This window comes from Oculina patagonica, chromosome 14, assembly GCF_052425735.1.
Source record: "Oculina patagonica isolate OP01 chromosome 14, crgOcupat, whole genome shotgun sequence".
Lineage (NCBI taxonomy): Eukaryota > Metazoa > Cnidaria > Anthozoa > Scleractinia > Oculinidae > Oculina > Oculina patagonica.
In genome coordinates, this window is record NC_135771.1 from 7,211,371 (window position 1) to 7,235,291 (window position 23,921).

General features: G+C 39.2%; 1 protein-coding gene and 1 long non-coding RNA gene across 2 annotated transcripts in view; both read left to right on the forward strand.

Annotated features, from left to right (window-relative positions):
* Positions 1-8,695, forward strand: part of LOC144638236 (carbohydrate sulfotransferase 11-like) — a 41,375-nt gene extending 32,680 nt beyond the window's left edge. Inside the window, exon 3 of the mRNA XM_078497450.1 lies at positions 7,708-8,695. Within this exon, the coding sequence (XP_078353576.1) occupies positions 7,708-8,583 (876 nt within the window). The 3' untranslated portion in view covers positions 8,584-8,695. The remainder of the gene's footprint in view (positions 1-7,707) is intronic.
* The window catches only part of LOC144638410 (uncharacterized), a 158,122-nt gene that overhangs the window by 115,752 nt on the left and 18,449 nt on the right, over positions 1-23,921 (forward strand). The window lies entirely within an intron of this gene.

The window sequence follows — 23,921 nt, forward strand, 5'->3', positions numbered from 1 at the left end:
ATGGAAATACTCTCTTTGGATAGTGCTTCCTGGTTACAAATTTAGCATTTAGCTATGTAGCTTAGCACTTCCAATGTTAAAAAAAAAGTATTTCAGCAACGATAGCAGCACCTAAATTATTACTTACTTACTGCTTTGCAGTATAACTAAAAATGTACATAAACATTTTTAAGTTTCTTAACTAACACTAATCTTTCTGAGTAAAATGTGATATCGTCTGCAATAGCCAAGTATTTATAATGAGCACAAAATTAATGTTTCTCTGTTGGGAATTTTGAAATAACGTGTTAACATATAAGGGTAAAAATTAAAATGCAAAGAGTACAAAAAGGACTGGATGATATTCCACACAAGTCAAGTTATAAAAAATGTTTACCTTCTCATTATGTCTTTGCTACCGGTTTGAATATTCTCTTCATGTAATATGACCAAGTTCAGATGAAGGAGAACGCTTCCTATAAATCTGGAAAAAGTTAAAAGTTTTCGGCTATCTATGGACAACAATTTGTCCCACCCCACCCCCCCCTCCCGCGAAAATTCCTCAGGGGCGAATGATGTAATCTTCGCGATGCTCAGTACATATGCAGAATGGATGTATAAATGAGAACTTTATTAATGTGTCAGAATCTCCAAGTGCAAAGCATTTACTGGTGACACAAAAATGGCCCACGTTCGATATATCAAAGTTCAAACGTGGCACCGAGGCCGTCTGGTCAAACTTCTCTATTCGGTTTTGTTTTCTTTGTATCAAGTCTTTTGTGGGGATTAACAGACAAAGGAATATTCGAAAATTAACTTGCAGTTTTTACCGGAAAGCCTCGGAGTCATGTTAGAATTTTGATATATCGAACGTGGGCTATTATTTGACGTTCTTTTTGTCCTTTGGCAAACAGTCACTTGCATGACTTGCGTGATGCTGTCCGATGTGGAAATCAGTTTTGAATGGCGTCTTCTGTAAAATCCAAATTATGATAAGATACCATGTTCGTTGGCTATCTTCACTAATAGACTAGAGCTTTCAGTCTTTGGTTAACAGGCATGGAGCACAGCTGACACCTTAGCAGAGGGTCTCAATGGGGTGTTGGCTTTTACGGTTAACGGTTAAAATTTTGGCTTTTTTACGGCTAACGGTTAATATATTTCCATTACGGTTAACAGAAGTTAAAAGTTAATTTTGATTGTTTTTAAAAGTTAAAAATTAATTTCCATAATTGAAAAACATATTTTTGGTCTTAGGACCATTCTGAGACGATGAAGTGAACTAGTTTGGTTTATTTATAATTACTGACCGATTTTTTACGGTTAACATATTTTACGGCTAACGGTTGAAACTTTCCAATTTTTACGCCTAACGGCTAAATTTTTGGTCTTTTACGGCTAACGGTTAACCCCATTGAGACCCTCAAGCTAGTGCATAGAGAAAACGCAACGGGGAAATGTGAAGTTTACAGATAAACTTACTTGAGCCGTTGCGAACAAATATGATGCAGAGTTTGAAATTTTCGTTTTATCGGCTTTTGAAAATTATCAACAATTTTCGCATAGGGGTCCTTGGTCCGCGGCTTATGACTCTGGATGAGAAATCGGTTCTGGATCAGAAGTTTCGCTCGAGTTTTTCCCTCCGACAATTCTTACATTTGAGGCCGCCATATTGTCTTCTCTTCAGCGGGACCCTGGGAAAGAGAGGGCGTTGGTTGCAAATGTTGCCCTCGTGGCAAAATCGGGAAACATCGAAAAACATGGGTACATTTGAGGGCCGCCATATGGAGGCCGCCATATTGTCTTCTCTTTGGCGGGAAACCCTGGGAAATTTCGAGCGTTGGTTGCTAAGTAACAAATGTTTCCGTCGTGGCAAAACCGGGAAACATCGAGAAACATGATTCCATGCCGCGCGGAAACGGGAATGTTTCTGCCGTGTAGCAGAAGCATATTTTGCTTCTTGGAGACAAAATTGACACTGGAAATGGCAAAACTGGGAAACATTGGGGAGACATATTTCCTGATTTTGCCAGCCCATAAGACGGATGATTCGTCTTCCTTGATGAACACAGCCATTACTTCCACCTTGTTGTTTCATTGCGTATCTTTGTAAATTATTGTTTTGAAGATTTCTTAGATTAAGATAAAATCAAGGGGGGGGGGGGGAAAGAAAGTCGGCACTTTTCTTTGAAGACATAGCCGCTGATTTCTCACCTGATGTTTCACGTCACTGAGAATGTTTTGGCGGCGTGGAATACCAAGCGAAAAATTTGTCACGGTTGACATTTAACAACCGAAAAATGGTAAATCATTTCAGAATCATTCGTGTTATTTTTAATTGGTACAATTCGCAAGCCCTTCTTTTGCCAGACTGGTCACCGTTATCACTGTTTGTTGTTTTGATGTCCGGCAAACTTCAAAGGAACAAACAAAATGCAAATAGCTATTGTGTTTTGTGCACGATCAAGACCAAAACATTCCAACTAAACAATGAACTTTGTCAAGCTATTCACTACGCTGTTAAGGGGTGCTTTTACTGCCGGCGGGGATTAGCTCAGAGCTTGTACTCCATTGTCGTGCAGCAAGCGACTCCGACTCGTGAAGACTGAGTATAGATAGGTTTATTCGTTAAGTATAACTTGTACTCACAATCTAGTTCTTTTTCTTTAACGTCAGTTCTTCTGTCCTTCTTCTTCCAACGTCTTGACTTACAAATTACTTGGTACTTTCTTCCTTCTTCAACTTTCTTCTAAATTATTAGTTTTACAGCGTTACTTTTATGTGTTTTTAGCTGCTTAATTACATGCATACATTTTAAATTATCTTTCCCTAGTTACTAATGATTCACACATTCATTAAGGCACAATCTTGCGTCATTCGGTTGCTAGTCAAAGTTTTTCACTATAGTTTAAATAGTTTCACATTAAATCTATTATCGAACAATTATTTGTAATCATACCGGTAACTTTATTCCGGTGTTAAATCTTAGTTCTATTAAGTTAAAGTACATAGAAATCACAAATGAAATTTAAGTTATTCCACAGAACTGTAAACATAAGACAGCGCCCAATTTAAGATAAAAATCCGCAAATAAAATTGATAAGGAAATAAGTCTACCTCGGTTTGCCGGATGGGTTTTGGTGGTATAAGTAGAAGTAGTTCTCACGGGGTATATGCCAAGATTGAGACACGATGTCCCACGGCTGGCAGATCAAATTATAAAAGTTCCATTATTGGTAAACTGAACTCACGTTCACAATCACGAATATTCCTAAACATAGGTTTTAAGACATAAAAATCACAAGACAAGAAGTTAAATACAAGAAAACACTTAGTGCACAGTAATGGGCGCTGGCCGTGCCTCAGTTCAGTGGCTTTAAAAACCTTAATCTCAGGTTCGCATTCTTAATCTGTTAACACTATCTTTTGGTTATAGTTATTTTTAATACGTGGTAGATTTTCTAGAATTTTCGGCATTAATTGCCTTAACCTTAAAAACCGCTAAATCAAGTTATAATCAAACTTTCTATTTTGCAATATTTCCTGCAAAACATCCTGTAACATTACCCCCCGATCTAGATCGAATGTCCCCATTCGAATTAAAAGTGTGACACGACACTCAATTAAAGTTAAGACTTAAATAGGTCAAAAACAAAACAAAGGAAATTAGCGTAAGTTGTACTCAATCGGGTAAATACATTGATCAGAGACGTTTTTGCCTTTTTGTGTGTCGCGCGGAAAGTTTGCCACATCGCGGCGACTCTGCAAAAGTCTACTAGGAAAAATTTAAGATCATGCAGTTACAAAGAGAGTACAACTTACTTGAAAAATCGGTAACGGCCTTGAAGTGTTCTTTCGTGCAGCGCCGTGCAGTGCATGAAACATATATCCATATGAAAAAATTGAGATCCGTGTTACTCAGATCAAAAGGGTTCTTTGAGCGAAAATAGTCCTTAAAATGAAATAATAAACTTGCAGTCGGAATGGTTATGCTGTTGAATAGCAACTTCAGTGTGAATAAATAAAGACTGACTTTGATGAAAATTATTAACATAATCGTCTTTATATCAACCACAATCGTTTGATGATCTGTATCAACATCACATAATCTGGGATTTATCTCGACATCTTGTTCACACTGATAATATTTGCGTAAACATGGCATGTCCATGAATATATTATCGTTTATGGCAACACTGGCAAAAAAAGAATCTTCTTCAAAATCATTTTCACTTTGGATCACGGAGAAATCTATATCTTCAAGATCGGGATGAATAAAATTCTTAATTTCAATAGTATCGTTTGACCGTGAAAAGAAATCGTGCCCAAACTCAATTGATAGGTCAACTAACTCTTCGGTAGCGTTGTCGTGTTTGTCTTGAACTTCACTTCCAAGCGGTATTTCGGAATTGTCTGAAACATTAAGATTTTTTGGATCCCCTGAAAACTCTTGAAACAACGACTCTTGCGTTTCCAAACTTACTTCTGAAAAATTTATCAACGGGGCATCATTACTCGATAAACTCGCAATAACAACTTGAGAATCCTCGGAAGTATTTGTAACACTGAAATTTTCAATTTCCTTTTCGACAACTTTTTCTGTATTATCTTCTTTATCTTCGCTCATTAGCAATGGGGCACTAAAACTAATTCCTCTTAAATCTGGATGAACATGTTCGGCCATATCATTCGTCTCCGCTTTTAAATTTGAATCTGAAAAATTAATCAACGTGCCGACTGGAACTTCAAAACATGGTTTGTCGAGACTTAGTTTATCGTGTGAAACGTTTCTGGTTACTAAATGAATATGTTCCCTTTTCCGTACTCCCCTATTGTCTCGGTATAAAGAAGTACGTTTTAGTTTAAAGAAGCTGCATGCTCTTCGCTTATTTCCAATGGTTCAGCATAACAGTTTCTTGCAAAGTGACCTACCTCACCACAGCGGTAACAAGTTGGCCTCCCGTCCCTAGTCCAACCATCCTTAAATGGGGGAGGGGGAACACGGGGGCTGGAAGGGGTACCCTGAACATTTCTATCCCTACGGGGGAAAGAAGATTGGCGAGGAAACTGTGACCCCTGAGGTGGCTGTGAACGCGTAAAATCTGATTTAAGTGACCTAATTTCATCTCGGAGTTCATTTCGCAGCTTTCTGAACTCTGCGAATAAATCATTTTTTGATTCACTCGCAGGCTGAAAAGCTGCGACTTGTTTTGGTTCTTTCACATGGCCTGTTGATTGCTGTGGAACCAATTTGTCCAAAAGTTTGTAAAGGAGTTCTTTCTCCGGGTCTTTGGTATTTTTTTCGTCAATCGTTTTATCGACCGACACTTTTAGGCGGGCTAGATTCTCTGCTGTTTGATAATCAGTTGGCTTGTGCATTAACACTTCTCGCTTAATATCGTCGCGCAATCCCTGCACGAAATAATGCATTTGGTCCTGCTGCGGCACGCCCAATCGTTGGCAGGTGCTATTAATAAATTCAATATAAGAATCCAAGGATTCATTGAGTCCTTGTTTCCGAGAGCTAAGGGTCTGACGAAGACGCCACTTAAAATCTTCTGAAGAAAATCGTTGCCTTAGGGCACGGACAAGACTGTCAAAATCATTTCGTATAAACCGATCAAGGGAAAAATACCACGTTTCGGCTGGACCTCTCAGATGGCTCGCTAGATCGGCAGCCTTTGCCTCGGGGCTCAATCTAACATCACGAGCTTGTAGTCGGTTCGTGTATTTTTCTATAAAGCGATTCACATCCTCCTTTTCGTACCCGGAAAACGGCTCTAATTTGACCGAAGATTTTAATTTTGGAGAGGCAACTTTATCAAGGTTTGCCTGCATACCGTTTAAGGTTTCCTCAAAAAATTCATTTTGACAAACAAATAGGCGTTCCAATTTCCTTAATGTCTCGGCCATGTCAATTTGAGTAGCATCGCCCTCGTCTTCGTGCTCGCTCATCGCTTCTTTTTTTTCCTCAGGATTCTGACAATTGCCGTGGCAAAATTTTTGACTTTGGCTTCTCGTGACAACGCCTTTATATGATGCCTGCTTCATGCACAGCACGTATACAAAATCATTACGATACACAACACTAGTTGAAAACAGCTAAACGGACAAGTGAACGATAGCATGCATAGCTAGTTAACTAAGTACATGTACGGTTTAAGCTAAGTAGCAATCTTTAAATGAAATACATCTAACTTATCTAAATGGTCGTCCGCCTCTTGCAAAAATAGTTCCAGCTTCTCGAGAAGGTTTTACATCTCTTTAAGTTCTTCATCCATAAGCTTTAAAAGTTCCAACCTGATTGCAGCAATCAGATGGGCTTCTTCTTCTATGAAATCGTCTGTTTCTTTAGATTAATTCTCCAGTTTTTGTCGCTTTTTTTTGTTTCTTCCTTTGGTTTGTTTCGTTGGTCGCAGGCTGTTTGTCGACATTTGATTCTCCACCAGTGTTAAGGGGTGCTTTTACTGCCGGCGGGGATTAGCTCAGAGCTTGTACTCCATTGTCGTGCAGCAAGCGACTCCGACTCGTGAAGACTGAGTATAGATAGGTTTATTCGTTAAGTATAACTTGTACTCACAATCTAGTTCTTTTTCTTTAACGTCAGTTCTTCTGTCCTTCTTCTTCCAACGTCTTGACTTACAAATTACTTGGTACTTTCTTCCTTCTTCAACTTTCTTCTAAATTATTAGTTTTACAGCGTTACTTTTATGTGTTTTTAGCTGCTTAATTACATGCATACATTTTAAATTATCTTTCCCTAGTTACTAATGATTCACACATTCATTAAGGCACAATCTTGCGTCATTCGGTTGCTAGTCAAAGTTTTTCACTATAGTTTAAATAGTTTCACATTAAATCTATTATCGAACAATTATTTGTAATCATACCGGTAACTTTATTCCGGTGTTAAATCTTAGTTCTATTAAGTTAAAGTACATAGAAATCACAAATGAAATTTAAGTTATTCCACAGAACTGTAAACATAAGACAGCGCCCAATTTAAGATAAAAATCCGCAAATAAAATTGATAAGGAAATAAGTCTACCTCGGTTTGCCGGATGGGTTTTGGTGGTATAAGTAGAAGTAGTTCTCACGGGGTATATGCCAAGATTGAGACACGATGTCCCACGGCTGGCAGATCAAATTATAAAAGTTCCATTATTGGTAAACTGAACTCACGTTCACAATCACGAATATTCCTAAACATAGGTTTTAAGACATAAAAATCACAAGACAAGAAGTTAAATACAAGAAAACACTTAGTGCACAGTAATGGGCGCTGGCCGTGCCTCAGTTCAGTGGCTTTAAAAACCTTAATCTCAGGTTCGCATTCTTAATCTGTTAACACTATCTTTTGGTTATAGTTATTTTTAATACGTGGTAGATTTTCTAGAATTTTCGGCATTAATTGCCTTAACCTTAAAAACCGCTAAATCAAGTTATAATCAAACTTTCTATTTTGCAATATTTCCTGCAAAACATCCTGTAACAACGCCCTTAGCAACCATCCGATAGCTACTGCGCACACTCGGTTGCCCGGCACCGCTATGACCACTTTTTGAGCCGTGTAACAAAGGAAGTTTCTTCTCCCCCCCCCCCCCCCCCCGCCGGATAAAATAAATTTTACACCCGGAAAAATAGGATACAGTCGTTAAAAAGAACAGCAAAAAATGTTAATAATAGTAATAATACTAATAATAATGATAATAATATTTTTTTTTTCAGAATGGTAGTAATTTTGATACTATTCAGAGAGTGAACTTGGAAAGTATGAACTTGAAAAGACAAGCAGCGTTCAGGGACTTTTGCAAGAAGAACAACAGAATAGACGAACCCGTGAACACCAAATCCCTTAACCATATCTTAGTAGATGAAAAGTTAAAAATTCTATTTTGTTTCATTCCAAAGATTTCCTGCACTCAATGGAAATCTTTCATGGTGAAGCTTAGGCTTACTGAAAACGAATGGACACGTTTCAGTAAGATCCTTAATAACAGCAAAACCATTGCACAGATTCACGAGGCAAAGAACTTTAAATTCTTACATTCCTACCCCACGGAAGAAGCTAAGAGAGTGCTAAAGAGTTATTTTAAGATCGTTTTTGTTCGAGAGCCTTTCGAACGGCTTCTTTCCGCTTACCTTAGTAAATTCGTTGTGGAGAGGTTAACGAATTCTTATTTTCACGCGACTCATGGACGGAAAATTATTGAGCGATACAGACCGGGAGGTAATCCTGAAGATAGAAACGTGACATTTGACGAGTTTATACACCACGTAGTAGACGGAAACTGGGATGATCACTGGGCGGGGTATGACAACCTTTGCCATCCTTGTGGAATACACTATGACTTTATTGGAAAATTTGAAAATCTTGAAGAAGAAGCTCGCCAACTTTTGGAAATATCTGGCATAAGCAGAAAAAAGAATGTTTCGTTTCCAGAAGTCAAGCCATCGAGCACTTCCTCAAAAATTCCGTTTTACTACTCTCAAATCTCCAAGGAGCGATTGTATAGAATTGTTCAGTTATATGGCGGGGATTCCGAGATGTTTCAATATGATTTACCAAAGTACCTCCAGGACAGAATAGAAGGCACTGATTAATTATAAAACACGTTTCTGGGAAACCCCTTCATCAGTGTGTACATGATGTCTAAGGTAAGCTCAAGCCAAACCAAGGGGGGGGGGGGGGGGGAGAGGGAGCACTTCCATATATGAACTATATAGGTATGTGCCGTTGTGAAGGGTATGGTTTTCAAGCAGTTTAGTCTGGGATAGGGTATAGAAACAGGGGCGGATCCAGGATTTTTCAAAGGGGGGTGACTGTTTACCAATATATTTTTTTTTTGAGGGGGGGGGGGGAGGTTTGGGCTTTTAGGCATTTTTTTGGAAGTGAGAGTGCAAATGATTTTGGATGTGAGGACCATATTTAATGGGGCCAAAGGCTCCATCCCCCTAGGAGGGTCTGGGGGCATGCCCCCTCAGAAAATTTTGAAAAGTTGAAGCCTCTTAGAGGTGATTTCCGCGATTCTGATCAGCTTTATACAGCTGTCAATTAAGTTATTAAACCACTGTTTTACCTTGATAATTTGGCAAAATATTCTTTCTTTAACTTACCTTGAGTTATATTTCCGAGAAAAAGTCTAGTTCTTATGAAATGAACAGTGATTGAAATTTAAAGTTGACAGGTCACGAACTTACAGGAAAGAACAGATATGCGTTTTTTGCTCACCCACGTGCGTGAAAATTTTTAGCCCTTTACAAAGTGGCCTGGGGGGGGGGGGGGGGGGAGGCGCGGTGGCCTAATGGTTAGCGCGCTCGACTCCGAGTCCAACGGCCCGGGTTCGAGGCCTGGCCGGGGCGCTGCGTTGTGTTCTTGGGCAAGACACTTTACTCTCACAGTGCCTCTCTCCACCCAGGTGTATAAATGGGTACCGGGCGAATTTACTGCTGGGGGTAACCCTGCGATGGACTAGCATCCCATCCAGGGGGGGAGTAGCAATACTCCTAGTCGCTTAATGCTACGGAAACCGGGATAAGCGCCGGCTGTATGAGCCTTATGGCTCAGACACAGACTTTACCTTTTACCTTACTTTACCAAGTGACCTGGGGACAACATTGGCGACTTTGCATGTTTGTGAAATCGCTTCAATGCGAAAAAACGGTACGAACACTCGCTCAAAATGGAGAAGAAAATCATTCCAGCAAGGCTGAAACAACTCTCCAAAGTTAAGAGGAATCTAATTTTTTCAAATTATACACACATGTTTTGTTACATTAAGCCAGAAGTTCGTAAAACAGGCTGTCGAAAATCTCCTATTTTGGAAAAATGTCCTTTCTTAACTTTGAACGGCCGCCTGACTATGAAAGGTGGATGGACATTGTTCTTATTTTCTATTTTAATATGTTTATTTTCATTTTTCTGGTGGATCAAGGGGGGTGGCTAGCCACCCAATCCACCCCCCTGGATCCGCCCCTGAGAAATCAAAGTGTTTTGGTCTAGAATAGGGTATCATTTGTCGGGAAACTGATCAGTGGTATGAAGAATTAAGTTCAGCCGAATAGGAATAAAAACTCGGAAGAGAAAGAGAACTTCCAAAATGAAAATGTGAATAAAAACATCACGGTAACGCTGTTAACGGATGGTTTTCCATTAAAAACACTAAAAAAGCAAGTCTGGGACAGGGTAGGGATTTTTAGTGTCTAGTCTAGTATAGGGTTGCAAAATCAGCTGAACATGGTCTGTTTCAGGGTTTCAGAATCCCAGCGGCACATCTCCATTTAAAGCACATCGAGAACGCCATTTTTTTTTATAATAACAACATTTATTTGAAAAAAAAAAAACAGTTACAAAATTGCAGCTACATTAACTAACAATACGACACTTAACAGTGTTAAGAATTACATTTTCGAGAGCTTACATATAACAGTTACATACTAGTTATGCAACGCTTTCGAGTGGTATAATATGGAATATCCCACGAGTCACTTGTATTTTCTCGGTATACACATGAGCCTTTATCCATAGTATACCACGAGAAAGTGTTGTGTAACTATTTTATACCATGCCATAGAAAATACGCTTACTAAATTTCGTCGAGAATAAGATCGCAGCGCACGATGGGAGGGTTGGGTTGAATACCGTCGAATATACAACGGCTTTCCTGTATTCTGATTGGCTGTATTCTCTATGGCATGGTGTAAAATACGAGATGATACACTACGTAACAGTACAATAAACAACTAGAAATAAGGTTCTTGATATAAATTGGGCTAGATAAGAATTGGACATACAGTAACGATTTGGGTTTACAATCGAAACATAGTACATAAGTTTATATTATACATCACTTACAAAGAAGGCATGATTTATTTACATGGAAAAAGAAAACAATTTACGAAAGCAAAAACATTTACGATAACGATATCAAAAATGAACTTACAGCTAAGACTGAATATAATTGTCCAGAAAAAAAGAAAAGGAGCAAAAATAAACTGATTACAGGATTTTAGCCCATAAAGACAAAAATAGTTGCAGTTTGTTATTGGCTGTGAAACTTTAATATTTGTAGACGGATGGCATGACAACATCCAAACAAGCAGGCACTTAATGTCACTCTCCTTATTGCAAAATACCACATCTTCTCAACAAGCTCATGCGACGGCAAGATATGTTTTGAAAGCTTTCTCCTCCGCCTTTTCCGAGAACACTATTGAACACTTATTGATAATTATTTTGAGTGTTACGCAGAAAAAATTCTTTTTTGCGACTAATTTATTATAGTCTGAAGCAATGCGTATCAAACTCGAAATTATTTAATATATATAATGTTTAAGTTGTTATAAAGAAATTTTTCCGAGTACCTAGCGTCACTGACTACACGTAATGCTAATTGGTTTAATTTATTCCCCATATCGAAATTGACCTATTCGTTCCACTAATTTCTCCTCTTCCACAAAACTTCTCTTTGCAGTATTCGGAATGTTTGTCACATTTGAATCTAGTTAGATGGCGTAGCTCCCAGGAGACTCCTTTAGCTCAGTGATCGGTTAGCTGACCAGGGTGCCGACCCTGTTGGAAAGATTTTTTAAAAACAAAAATGGTCATTTTTTCACTGGCTGATGGATATTTTGTGATAGTTCTACCATATTTTTTAACTTGACGAGTCAAGTGCTTTGGTCAGAGCTTTTAACGTTATGCGACCGTTTCGAGCGACCTAAAATGGAACCTGCACCACATCGCTGAAGTTGTTAAGAAAGCTAGAAAACGCCTGTATTGTCTTTCTCAGTTTAAGCGTTCAGGCCTAGGTCCTAACGAGCTAGTACAGTTCTATCCACAGGGCGCCCAGGCTCACTCTTTGACAACTCGGTCAAAATGGCGGCGTCAAAATTATAAGGATTTGTATGAAACTTTATAGCAAAAATTTATATCGAGAGAAAATATAATAAACAGCTAGTAAAATCCACATTTTACATCATATGTTGTCTATGTGATGTTTCTTGACTGTTATAAAGCATTTAAACCCTATTTAACCGATATTTTTAATTTTAGTTTACTCTTACCTAAATATATGCAAGGGATAACACTTGCGACGCTCGATTAACACCACTGTTCGACAAAAACAAGCCAAAAAGTGTTTTTAATTGGATCCTCTCACTCCAAAACTTCGCATGTGCATAGTTCGAAGACCAAACTTTCAGAATACCAAACTTTTGATCCGACTGCTTCTCTCTGCGATTTAAGAATACGGGAAAAATAGCCAAGGCTTGCAAACTTTTGCCTTTCTCCAGATGCTTGCCTCCGATAGAGTCGACGCATTTTTAATTAGTCTCGCCTTTCACGTGCAGCCTCACGCTATGATTGGGCGATAGTTGTCAAGGCGACGACATTTTTTCCCTTTGGGGAGGGAGGCAAACGAGACCGTCGAGGGTGCTCTACCTTACACGTACACTGGCCCGAGCTTCCACAGGGTAATTTTGCCTCACGTACAAATCTAGACTCACAGATGTACCGTGAGGAAATTTTGCAAAACCCTGCATATTAATATTCGCTGGTCTGATGGCAAACAAATTCAAAAGCACGGGCACACGACAAAGCAAAAATGTTGTCAAAACTTAGCCGCAAAAGGTTTTGCGAAGAGACTACGGAAATAATACCATGCACGTTGTTGTTCAGCTGGGAACAGACAAGAAATGTAGCAAGATTCAAAACGCACGTGTCGACTACATTCTGAATTCATTCCGCACAATATATGCGAGAACTTAACAAAAGTAATCACATTTGCATTGAAATAAAAATACGTACACTTGCTTTCAATTCAATACTTCAGTCTTTGTTTAATGTTTAAAATGTTTAATCGAGACATTTACGTAGCTAAACGTGTCAACGTGTGTCAAATGCGCGTCTAGTTTTAGCTAATCTTTTGACTTTTTATTAGCGAAGCCACTTTGAACGAACGTTCAGAGCTATTGTCCTCTGCTTCGTGGCATTGTTGATGATTTTGCTGTGGTGGCTTGTTTTGTTATGTAAAGTGCGATGAATTTAATATGAAGGGTTTTGCAAAAATCCCTCACGGTACATCTGTGAGTCTAGATTTGTACGTGAGGCAAAATTACCCTGTGGGAGCTCGGGCCAGTGTACGAGTAAGGTAGAGCACCCTCGACGGTCTCGTTTGCCTCCCTCCCCAACGGGAAAAAATGCCGTCGCCTTGACAACTATCGCCCAATCATAGCGTGAGGCTGCACGTGAAAGGCGAGACTAATTAAAAATGCGTCGACTCTATCGGAGGCAAGCATCTGGAGAAAAGCAAAAGTTTGCAAGCCTTGGCTATTTTTCCCGTATTCTTAAATCGCAGAGAGAAGCAGTCGGATCAAAAGTTTGGTATTCTGAAAGTTTGGTCTTCGAACTATGCACATGCGAAGTTTTGGAGTGAGAGGATCCAATTAAAAACACTTTTTGGCTTGTTTTTGTCGAACAGTGGTGTTAATCGAGCGTTGCAAGTGTTCACCCTTGCATATATTTAGGTAAGAGTAAACTAAAATTAAAAATATCGGTTAAATAGGGTTTAAATGCTTTATAACAGTCAAGAAACATCACATAGACAACATATGATGTAAAATGTGGATTTTACTAGCTGTTTATTATATTTTCTCTCGATATAAATTTTTGCTATAAAGTTTCATACAAATCCTTATAATTTTGACGCCGCCATTTTGACCGAGTTGTCAAAGAGTGAACCTGGGCGCCCTGTGTTCTATCGTACCTGCATTCGCCCTATCACTGAATATACCTGTCCATTCCAGTATTCCATGAAAGTCTACCTGCGTATCTTTGTCGTGAGTTAGAAGCAGTGCAAAAGAGGGCGATGCGCATCATTATTTTTCCTGTATTTTTCGTATGAAGAAGCGCTTGATAAGGCAAGTCTAGTCACTCTGTCAGGTCGAAAGCAAGCCCTGACGGACAGACTGTTCAATAGCATTTTAGAGAACAATGACAGTAGGCTCAGATATTTACTGCCCCCACGCAATGCTAGTAGTTACACAGGAAGTCACGCCAGTTCAATCCTGTTTTTAAGACTAATAGATTTAGAAATAGTTTTATTAGTTTTTCTATTAGTTTTTTTAGAATTATTGCATTTTTTGTATTAAGTATTTATCGCCTTTATAGATCTTGTAAATATGACATAATTTAAGCTTCGAGTTGCAAAGTTGTATATTAATAAACTATCTATCTATCTATGCTAATTGGGTGTCCTCTTGTCCAAGCTCCCTTGTTCCCAAAAAGAATTCCCTTGTGTTCCCTTGCTCTCTGAAAGTATTTTATCCATTTTTGTGATCCCTGTTTCCAAAAATATTAAAAACACAGCTTTTGTTGCCGTGTTCCCATCTTTATTTTCCTTTTGTTCCCTTGTTCCCAATTATTTTATGGCCATGTTCCCTTGTTCCCTGAAACCCATGGGAGGGGCTCCCACCCCCCCCCTCCCCCCCACTCCCCAATCACTTTTCTAATCGTCCGCTAACACGCCAGCTTCTCAACAAATATATCTGTCACAGAAATTGGCCAGTGTCCCTCGTCCACACGAGCAAATAAACATTTTCACATAATAACTGCTCGTGTAAACTGGTCTTAAAGGTTGGATGAAGGAATGACGTTCGCAAACACCGAAATAAAAAGCCTATGAAAAAGGGTGAAGCACTGGGAAAAATCTTTCGCAGAAAACAGAAAGTATGGAAAACAAACTTAAAGTGGAGGTCAAGGCATCGAGAGACGACAAGTTTTACAAGGAAGTGTACAAACGGCGAGAGAACCTTCGCTTTTACGGCATAGCAGAATGGGGGGAGGAAATACAAAAAAAAATCCTGCAAAGGAAAATGCCAAGAAAAAAATTCTTGCAAAGGGAAAGGCACAAAGAAAAAAAAATTCATGCAGAATGAAAGTTCCTATTAAGCACTAAAAACACCTGTCATTTTACACTTGATGAGATCGACTTTTTCGACGAAATATATCAGGGAGAATGCTGAAAATAACATTTCCGAGTCTTCAACAGAATAGCACCTCCAGCGCTCAACTTCTAGTTTCATTAAAGAAAATTACATTCAGCCTGGCCTCCCTACAAGCAAAACTTTTCTTCCCATTCGCCGGTGGTTATAGAAAATTCACTTTCAAGTCTTGCCTTCTGGCTATTGTTTAAAAACTTTGACACCAACATTTGTAAGTCATTCGATATAAATTGCTGTTGACAAGTTTATAGGGTGAAGAAAACAATCAGTATGATAACATGGTATAAAATAACAGTACATGGCATTTGATTTTAGCCATTCTTATTATTTTTTTAACAAATATAATGATCAAAGATGGTCTTTAAGGGACTGGTCAATAAGTAGAGGGGGGGGGGGGGGGTGGGGCCGGAGTAGAAAGGGGGTGGGTCATGTAGTTTTGATCTGCACATTGGGGGTGGGACACTAGTTAGTGACTTTAAACCAGTGGTATTCATCAGTATAAATTGATAAATTTGTTGACGCGAGCAGTTTTAGATGTATTTCTAGCGATTTTAGAAGGCCTAAATATAAAATTTTCCCGGGGAACATGGATCCCCGGACCACCCTAGATGGCTTGTGATCATAACATCGGTTTTGGTGGACTCTCTCCAGCCGCCACTTTTCCAATTGCTCCGGCCCACCCCCAGTACTTATTGACCAGTCCCTAAAGAATTAAATCAATGAATAACAACATTTTTAGCAAATCGTCAACAAAAGCATGGTATAAAGTAACAATACGTGGCATCCGGTCTAAAAAAAATATTTGTGTAAAAAAAAAGAACATGTCTAAAAAAAATTCGAGCAGAGGGTTACACCTGCAAAAAAATTCCTGCACAACAACAACAACAACAAGCACAAGCAATGGGCGTAAAAAAAAATTAGTGCAAGCCGAAAATCCCCACCCCCTCCCCCCCCCATCACTTTTCTAATGGTTCGTCCCTTAGCTTTTATATGACAAATAAAAATTGTCACATACGAAAAATTGCTGGTGTAGACGACTCGACACATAAAGTGTGGCAAATATTGTGACAGCATATCACTCACCCACTCACTCATGCCCATTACGCCTAAGTGGCATGTAGGGCAGCAACGTGCTCCCTCCACATCTGGCGGTCCTTTGCCATGAACTTGATGCCCTCCCAGGTCTTCCCCATCTCCTTTATTTCCTTCTCAACCGTCCGTCGCCTAGACTTTCTCAAAGTCCTTCGACGCGCGGTTTAGGTATGCACGCGCGGTTTAGGTATGTCACGTACGAAGGACTTTTCCAACTTGCAGCGCGCCAATTTTACCGACCCAAAAACGGGTCGGTGAATAAATTATAACCGCGGCCAATCAGAGTCGAGATCTCAAAGAAAGTGTCATTCAAATGTAAATCGATGCTTCTTGACGCGTCATTTCTTGTCACATCGAGGTCCGGCATCATGCGAACAGCGAAAGAAGCGATGGAAATTGCACAACAGGGTCACGGGAAACGATGAGTTAAAAGAATATCAACATCTAAACTGCGATCAGGCTTTCTTTTTTTTCGTGGCGGAGGGAAGGTGACTACACCGCCGCGAGAAAAATAACGCCTGATCGCAGGTTAATCAACATCAGGCCATAGAAGCGTATCTCTGCGGAAAAAATGTTTCTGTGCCCACGGAAGCGGGCAAAAGCTTAACGTTTGAATTGACACCGTTTGCACTCGACTACATGTGAAATTGGAGGCGACACGACGATAGTCCTTGTTGTTGTCCCTTTAGTATCGCTCATGAAAGACCAAGTTTACTCTTTGCAAAACCGTGGGATTGCGGCCTCATATGTTGGAGACGACTGCAGCGACGAACAGTTAAGGACATAATTGATTTAAAGTTCAGAATTAGTTTTGGAAGTCCAGAAGCACTTCACAACATTTGCCATCACATATTTCGCCGATTAAAAGTGTTTGCAATCTTAAACTATCTATGTTTAGGAAGCGATTTAATGTGTATTCAAGTAATGTTCAGCATCGCTTCATGACCAGCCTTCAACGAATTCAACGTTTACTTTCTTTTGCTTTCTTCACGATCTTCTCGTTTTTGTCGGCACAGTTTCTACAAATAATATTTGTAGTCAGTTCAGGTTCTGAGAATTGCCGTCCGGCGAGGATTTCCAGGTCTAAGCAAGCCTTGTTTTTTCCCCTGAGCCGATCAATCTTCGTCTGTAATCGTTTTTACGACTTCCTTAGCGCAAAGAATACAAATTTGCTCTTTCGAGCAAGGAGAAACCGAAATTCGCGTGATCGTTTAGGTCGGAGTTGACCCCGCGCTACTTTCCGCCATCACAAAACAAGAATTATTGAAACTTGACTCATGCTAGAAAAGTCACGCGCTCGCAGAAACACCGCCCCCTGATAATTGATACCTGTTGCTATTGGCGGGAAACTTGATTCAAAATCCTTCAAGCGGGACAAGTCGCCCTCTCGCGACTTCGTCACTCGCGGTCGTCGCTTCGCGACGCTTTTCGGCTCGCTTCGCTCGCCAATAGAGGGCGACTTGGTGCAAGTCTATCCGTCGCCATGTGATCTTTGGGCGACCTCTCTTTCGTTTCCCTTCTGGCGTCCAGTGCAGGGCGGTTTTTGCAATGGAGGTTTCCTGGCGAGCGACGTGGCCAATCCACCTCCAGTGTCTCCTCATCAAGATGGTAGCCATTGGTTCAGTTCTACACCGTTCAAAGAGGTCTTTATTTGAGATGACATTGGGCCAAATGTGACAGCATATGTGGTCCCCAATCTCCCAATCTCTCACTGGGCACTGTGCGCACGTATCTCATGTGTATCTCTGTTGTCCAAGGTCATAACTGGCGCACTTAACTTGAATTGTTGGCAAATAATTGTCGTGCTATCTACAAATTCTCCTTACTGGGCTCCGTACAGTATGCTTGGCTATGTGGTGATAGCTTAACGACATATAAGAAGCTGATCATCGTGAAGGGTGAAACCCGAAAGGGTTCAGGAAACCTCTTATGCAGTCATTCTTTGACGTGTCACGCACTCTATTCTTAAAGATTACGTGACGAGTTTACTCTATGTCTGTGAAGGCAGAGTCAGTAAGCGACGGATCCTTTTTTTTTTTAGGGTGGGCAATGTTTTTGGGCAAGATTTTTTTCACCTTCATGTTGGGCAAGAATTTTTTTAAAGATTTTTCTTATCTTTCTTTCTCATGGCTCCCCTTCCCCGTTTTTTTCTGTGAAGAAATTTTTTTTGGTAATTGCCCAATCGCCCCCTCAAAAAAATATTGGTCCATCCCTAAGACGGGTACTCAAGAGTGGCACGACGCAAATAAAAACAGAGAGATTTGCTTTAAAGCTGCTTTTTAATTTCATTTCTGACCTGATGAAAGCTACATTTTAACAACTATTAACAACCTAAAACACAACCTTTACGGCACCGGTCACTCTAATTTTGGGGAACCTCGGCTGGCAACTTTAATTTTTCGAGCTTCAAAAACCTGTTCTTGTACAAATTGGTCTCAACTTGATTTTAAATTGGCTGACAGAATTAAATCCAACCTCGCCTCCAGTGCCTCCTCGGCCTTGCTTTCCAATATGCCAAGATTTCCTTTCCTTTCCAAGATTTCCTTTTTTCCAAAGGAAAGATCTACTCCCGCGAGGACTCTGGGTACGAGATTTTAAAGTTCCCTTCGTTTGTCCAAGAAGCAGAACGCATGTGTTCAAGAACCGCAAAATTTACCAGAAATTGTTTCTCGTTCGCTTTTTTCTAAAATATCGAAGTGCGAAGTTAATTTTTTTCTCATAGCAAACCACTGTGTGTTGATCACTTCACAAGGGAAGTTGTTTTATAATAACCATGCTCCAATGTATAAAAGATAATATAGCTGCCATCGATTATGATCAATCATAGCGGATTGTCAGGTCATTGAAACTTTTTGATCGATTATAGATTATTATCGATCACCGGCACACCGCTACTTCAGACCCCAAATTAATTAAAATTTCTGGTTTCCAGAAATTTTATCAATTACGAAAAAAAAATTAGTCAGGAGGGAATTACAGACTAGTGTTGTGTGGTGTATAAAATGGGCCATCGCTACCACAGAGCCGCCTGCCCCTCTTAACCGGCGGGGCCTTTGCACGAGGTAAAGATGGCTCTGGGTACACGTGATTTGATTGGATAGATTTTAACAAAAGAATTTAAAACGGTTGATGTGATCGGTTGGATAGCACATTCTCATTGTTGAAATCTAGCCAACCATGTGTACCCAGAACCACCTTTTCTCGTACAATGTATGGCCCCGCTGGCTAGAGGGGACAGACGGCTCTGTGGACGAGAACGGTCCACACGTGTTTTTACTGACTCTGTGCTACTCATTATTCTCCATGTGACTTATATGAACATATTATTTTTAACAGGTCCATAAGGAAACAAAGAGGTATATGCAGTATACTTAATGGCAGGAAAAAAGTTCGCTATAAAGTTTCTCCCTTGTGCTATACTCTTAGCAGCGCTTTTATGGCTACTCGAGATGAACTTTTCAGATAAAATTCCCTTGGTTAAGAAACCTGCCACGAGTAGGACACAAAGAGGAAATGGCACCTTCAAATACGAGAACCAGACAAAGACTTGGCTTGTTGTTTACTGCTCGACGTTTTTTGGCAGACGGCTAGATCTACATTTAAAGTGGCCGAAAGGTGAATGCCCAGTACCATGTGAGTCAACCATGTTTAACCATGGTTGGCATTGTTGTGACTGTGGTGGCCGGCCATGGTGTGTTTCTACCTCTTGACCATGGTACACTGCCAGCCATGGCCAAGAACTAAATTTATCATTATTTACCAAGAAAACAATAGAAGATAACAAAGCAGTGTATTTTTGCCACTTTTCATTAAACTCAACACTGTATCAGTGTAGTTTGTTAAAACTTTTCAAAAAGAGAGTGAAGTGATTTGAGAACATGGTTAACCATGTCCAACCACAGTCTGCTAACACCAAGCAATAAAAGGTTATGTGCATAATATATGTCACATTGCTTTTTAAAAATAATTTATTGCAGTTATAAATAGCAAAGGATGATCATTTGCAACAGTTTGATACAGTACAGTTCTCATTGAAATGCATATTATTTGCACTTAACCTGTTATAACCATGTTTAACTATGTTTCACTATGTTCAAAATCTCTCTGATGGGTCTGACTCACTGCAATTTGAAACAATGTAGCCATCTCCACGACTTGTATTTTGGGAGTTGTTGACATAGTTAGAGATATCTAATTTTTGCTTTTTCTTTCAGGTTAAATCATTTTAAACATAATTTAATACAAATAATTTTGGATGCTTAATCTAAAGTGGGCCTATCAAGTAAGAGCTTTGGGAATTACTGCCTGAGATGCTCAATAGCTGCATGTGGGTGTGGGTGTGTGTTGGGAAAAAAGTTGTTCTTTGGGAAAAAAGTTGTTCTTTGGCCAAAAGTTTAATTAAATAAAGAGGAAAGGGGAAGGTGATTCTTGCTTTCTGCTGAATCCTGCAAACAGTATTAGACAACTTTTATGATAGTTTTAAATTTTAATACTTAAAATGTAGTGCCAATATATTGTTCTCCATTGAAAGGAGAACACAACTCAGAATCATTTATGTACAGTCAAGTATGACAGATATTTCCATAATTTTACTCCAGAACACACAATTTATAAAATCTTTCAATGTTGGTATTTGAATAGGAGTAAAATACATAAACATAGTAGAATTCTGATTTCTCAAACCCTCATTTCTGGAAATTCCCAATTTCTCTAACATATTTCCTATCTGGATAGAACCAGACCTCTTTATCGACACATTGGCATAATTTTTTGTGACCCTGTCTGTTTTGCTGTCTATTGTTTAATTTCCAAAAAGTCCCCATAATACATCTCTGACATCACTATGGAACATCACTATGTACCTTCTTGGGGGAGCAGGGATAGCGCAGTGGTGAGAGCGCTCGCCTCCCACCAATGTTGCCCGGGTTCGATTCCCGAACCCGGCGTCATATGTGGGTCGATTTTGTTGTTGGTTCTCGTCCTTGCTCCGAGGGTATTTCTCCGGGTTCTCGGGTTTTCCTCCCTTCACAAACATCAACACTCCTAAATTCCAATTCGATCGGGGATTCAGGGCCACAATGAAAACTACTGGAAAACCAGTAATTGTGTTACCCTACATAAGTCGGTTTTTTTATCCTGGTGTCAGACACTTCTTTGGAAAACTGCATGGAGTTGGAAACTGAGTATCCGTTACCATTTTGGAGCGGGGATCATGTCTGTCAGCAATTCGGGCGTTTATTGTAAAGTGCACAGCCAATGCAGGCGATGATGATAGGCCTTTGAGGGTTTCCCTTTTTGTGGTGTTTAACAGAACCTAGCAAAGCTGGTTATTAGTCGAGTGGAGCTTTCCATAGGTTCAACTTGGTTCATCTATGTTTTGCTGTTTCGTTAAAGAAAGTAACAAAGTGCTCAAATCACGTACAATTCGTCGAAAAGAAGATGGAGAGAAGAGGCCGTAATCAGTAATGGACAACAAGCATACGTACATTAGGTAATCTCAAAAGTATAAGAATCACAACGATTGTTTTCAAAATGTTTACAGCGACTCCTTTTGTTCGACCGTAAAGGAAGAAAAACATTTTGCCTTGTACTTTGCCTTATACCTTGTGTAGCAAAGACTACGTAGCATTTCCAGGATCGAACCACGATGTTGAATGCACCATTTATTTTTCCATATAATTATATAGCTGTCAGTAAATCCTATATTGTCAGCGCAGCTATTTTTCCTTAATTTCTGAGAACTGTCCAATTTGGGATTAAATTTGGATAGTTTCGATTAGGACTTTCAGGTAAAATGCACAAACTGTCCAATTTAAGAAAAATTGGACAGTTTTGTCTCAGCCAATCAAATCGAAGGAAAAACGACATGTGACGGATATCAGCCAATTAGCATTAAGCATAGCGTCAGCCCGGTAAACTTGTCGCATTGTTAGTTGACAATGGCGGAATTTTTAAGGCAAGTTTGCTACGTTTTTCCATTCCTTTTGCGGCTTTTCAGCAATAGTAACAACAAAGAGATATTTTCTACGTTGTCAGAAGAGGAGCTAGCTACACTAAGAAGCAAAAACTAAGAGCAAAACGCCTCTAAATAGTACAAAACTCGTGGGTGAACGTAAGTGCAGCGAAGGCGAAGTAAGAAATCTGTCAGATATTCATCGCCACGAGCTAGATGCAATTCTTTGTCGTTTATGCTGAAATTCGAAAAGAAAAGACGGCCATGAAGTATGAACGAAATAGTGGAAAGGAGTATATGTCAGATTCAAGAAGTTGTAAAGCTCTTCGGACACTTTGTTTACGACTTTCATTGATTGATGCAGTGTTTTCACTCACTTTGTAGCAAGCTTCGCAAACTCAGGTGAATAAAATTGCATTGTTTTGTTTAAGTTTTATTGATTGTGAAGACAATGCTTGAGTGAGTTGCATGTGCTGTGTTATGCCTACTATTGTTGAATGTTTTTCCCGTTCTGGACATATAAAAAAGTTTATTGTTTACGCTGGATTGACTCCAGAACTTCGGCGTATCAAATACGAACTTCCACCAGTGTGGGATTGACTGACTACAAGCTATATAATTAATATGTAACCGGACTACATGCTTGTCCAATTTGGAAATAATTAGATTCAAAAAATTCCTCTGACAGCCAAATTGGACTCGGCCTACGGCCTCGTCCAATTTTGGCTGCCCTCGGAATTTTTTTTATCAAATTATTTCCAAATTGGACAGCATGTAGTCCAATTACGTATACTAATAATACGGAGTACAATTGTGTAAACACACACAAGATCCAAACAACTGATAACAACTGATACTAACTGATGAAACTGATGAAACTGATGATTCAACTGAAAAATAATAACAAAATACCTAAGTCCTAGGAAAGATATTACCGCAAAAATACAGTAAACAATAAATCCGAAAAAGAGGTATAAGTAAATACTTACTATCTGTGTGACAATAAGGAATATCGATTCCAAACGAAACACATAATCCAAAAGGCTAATCTTGACTACACGCGGAAAAACTAATGCATGCAAAATCCCTACAAAAATATTTAAATATCACCACAAGGTTACATAATCCCCAATGGAATTACGTAATAAATTTCTAGGCGCTACACCTTGTACCGTTGTTCAGCTACTAAGAGTCATACTCTGTTAGAATCGTTTTTTAGATTTAAAATTTTGCATATATCCTAACTAATATCGCAACGCTCGATGAAGCACCCTAAATGGAGTTTATTTATGATAGTTAATATCAATAAGGGGCAAAAGGGGCAAAAGTATCAGTACAAATGTCCGAAATATAGTATTTAATCTTAGTTAAGGGTTTAACCACAAAATGGATGTTTAAAAGGCCGTTTGAAAATTATGAAGATAGCCGGTTTTCGTCGATTCCGAACGCTATTGTTACAGAATTGAAAAGCTATCAATCGTTTTTATAACAACCGAGATCGATGAGACTGTTGAAGCAACAAGTTTAGGTTAGAAACAAACAGTACCCTCAAATTTACTGCAAGTTGAACGACCGATATCTCGAAAGTTAGTCGATTGAGAATGTTTCATTAAGCATTAATGTAGTTTATTCATGATAGACAAGTCAATAACAAGATAAAGTTATCAGTACGTTTCAGCCGAAATTTTGTATTAATCTTGGTTTAGGTCTTCACATTCCGAAAATGTCTATAAACAGATCAATAGATCTTAGGTTTCAAAGTAAAAGGCAAGTTATTTGTCTCACTGACAACTGTTATCTCTTTCATTCGATTATTTTTTTTATACGTTAGGTCTAAGAAAAAATAAAAATATTGCCGGCCATTTTAATATCAGTGTCTATTGTGAGCGAAGTTCTT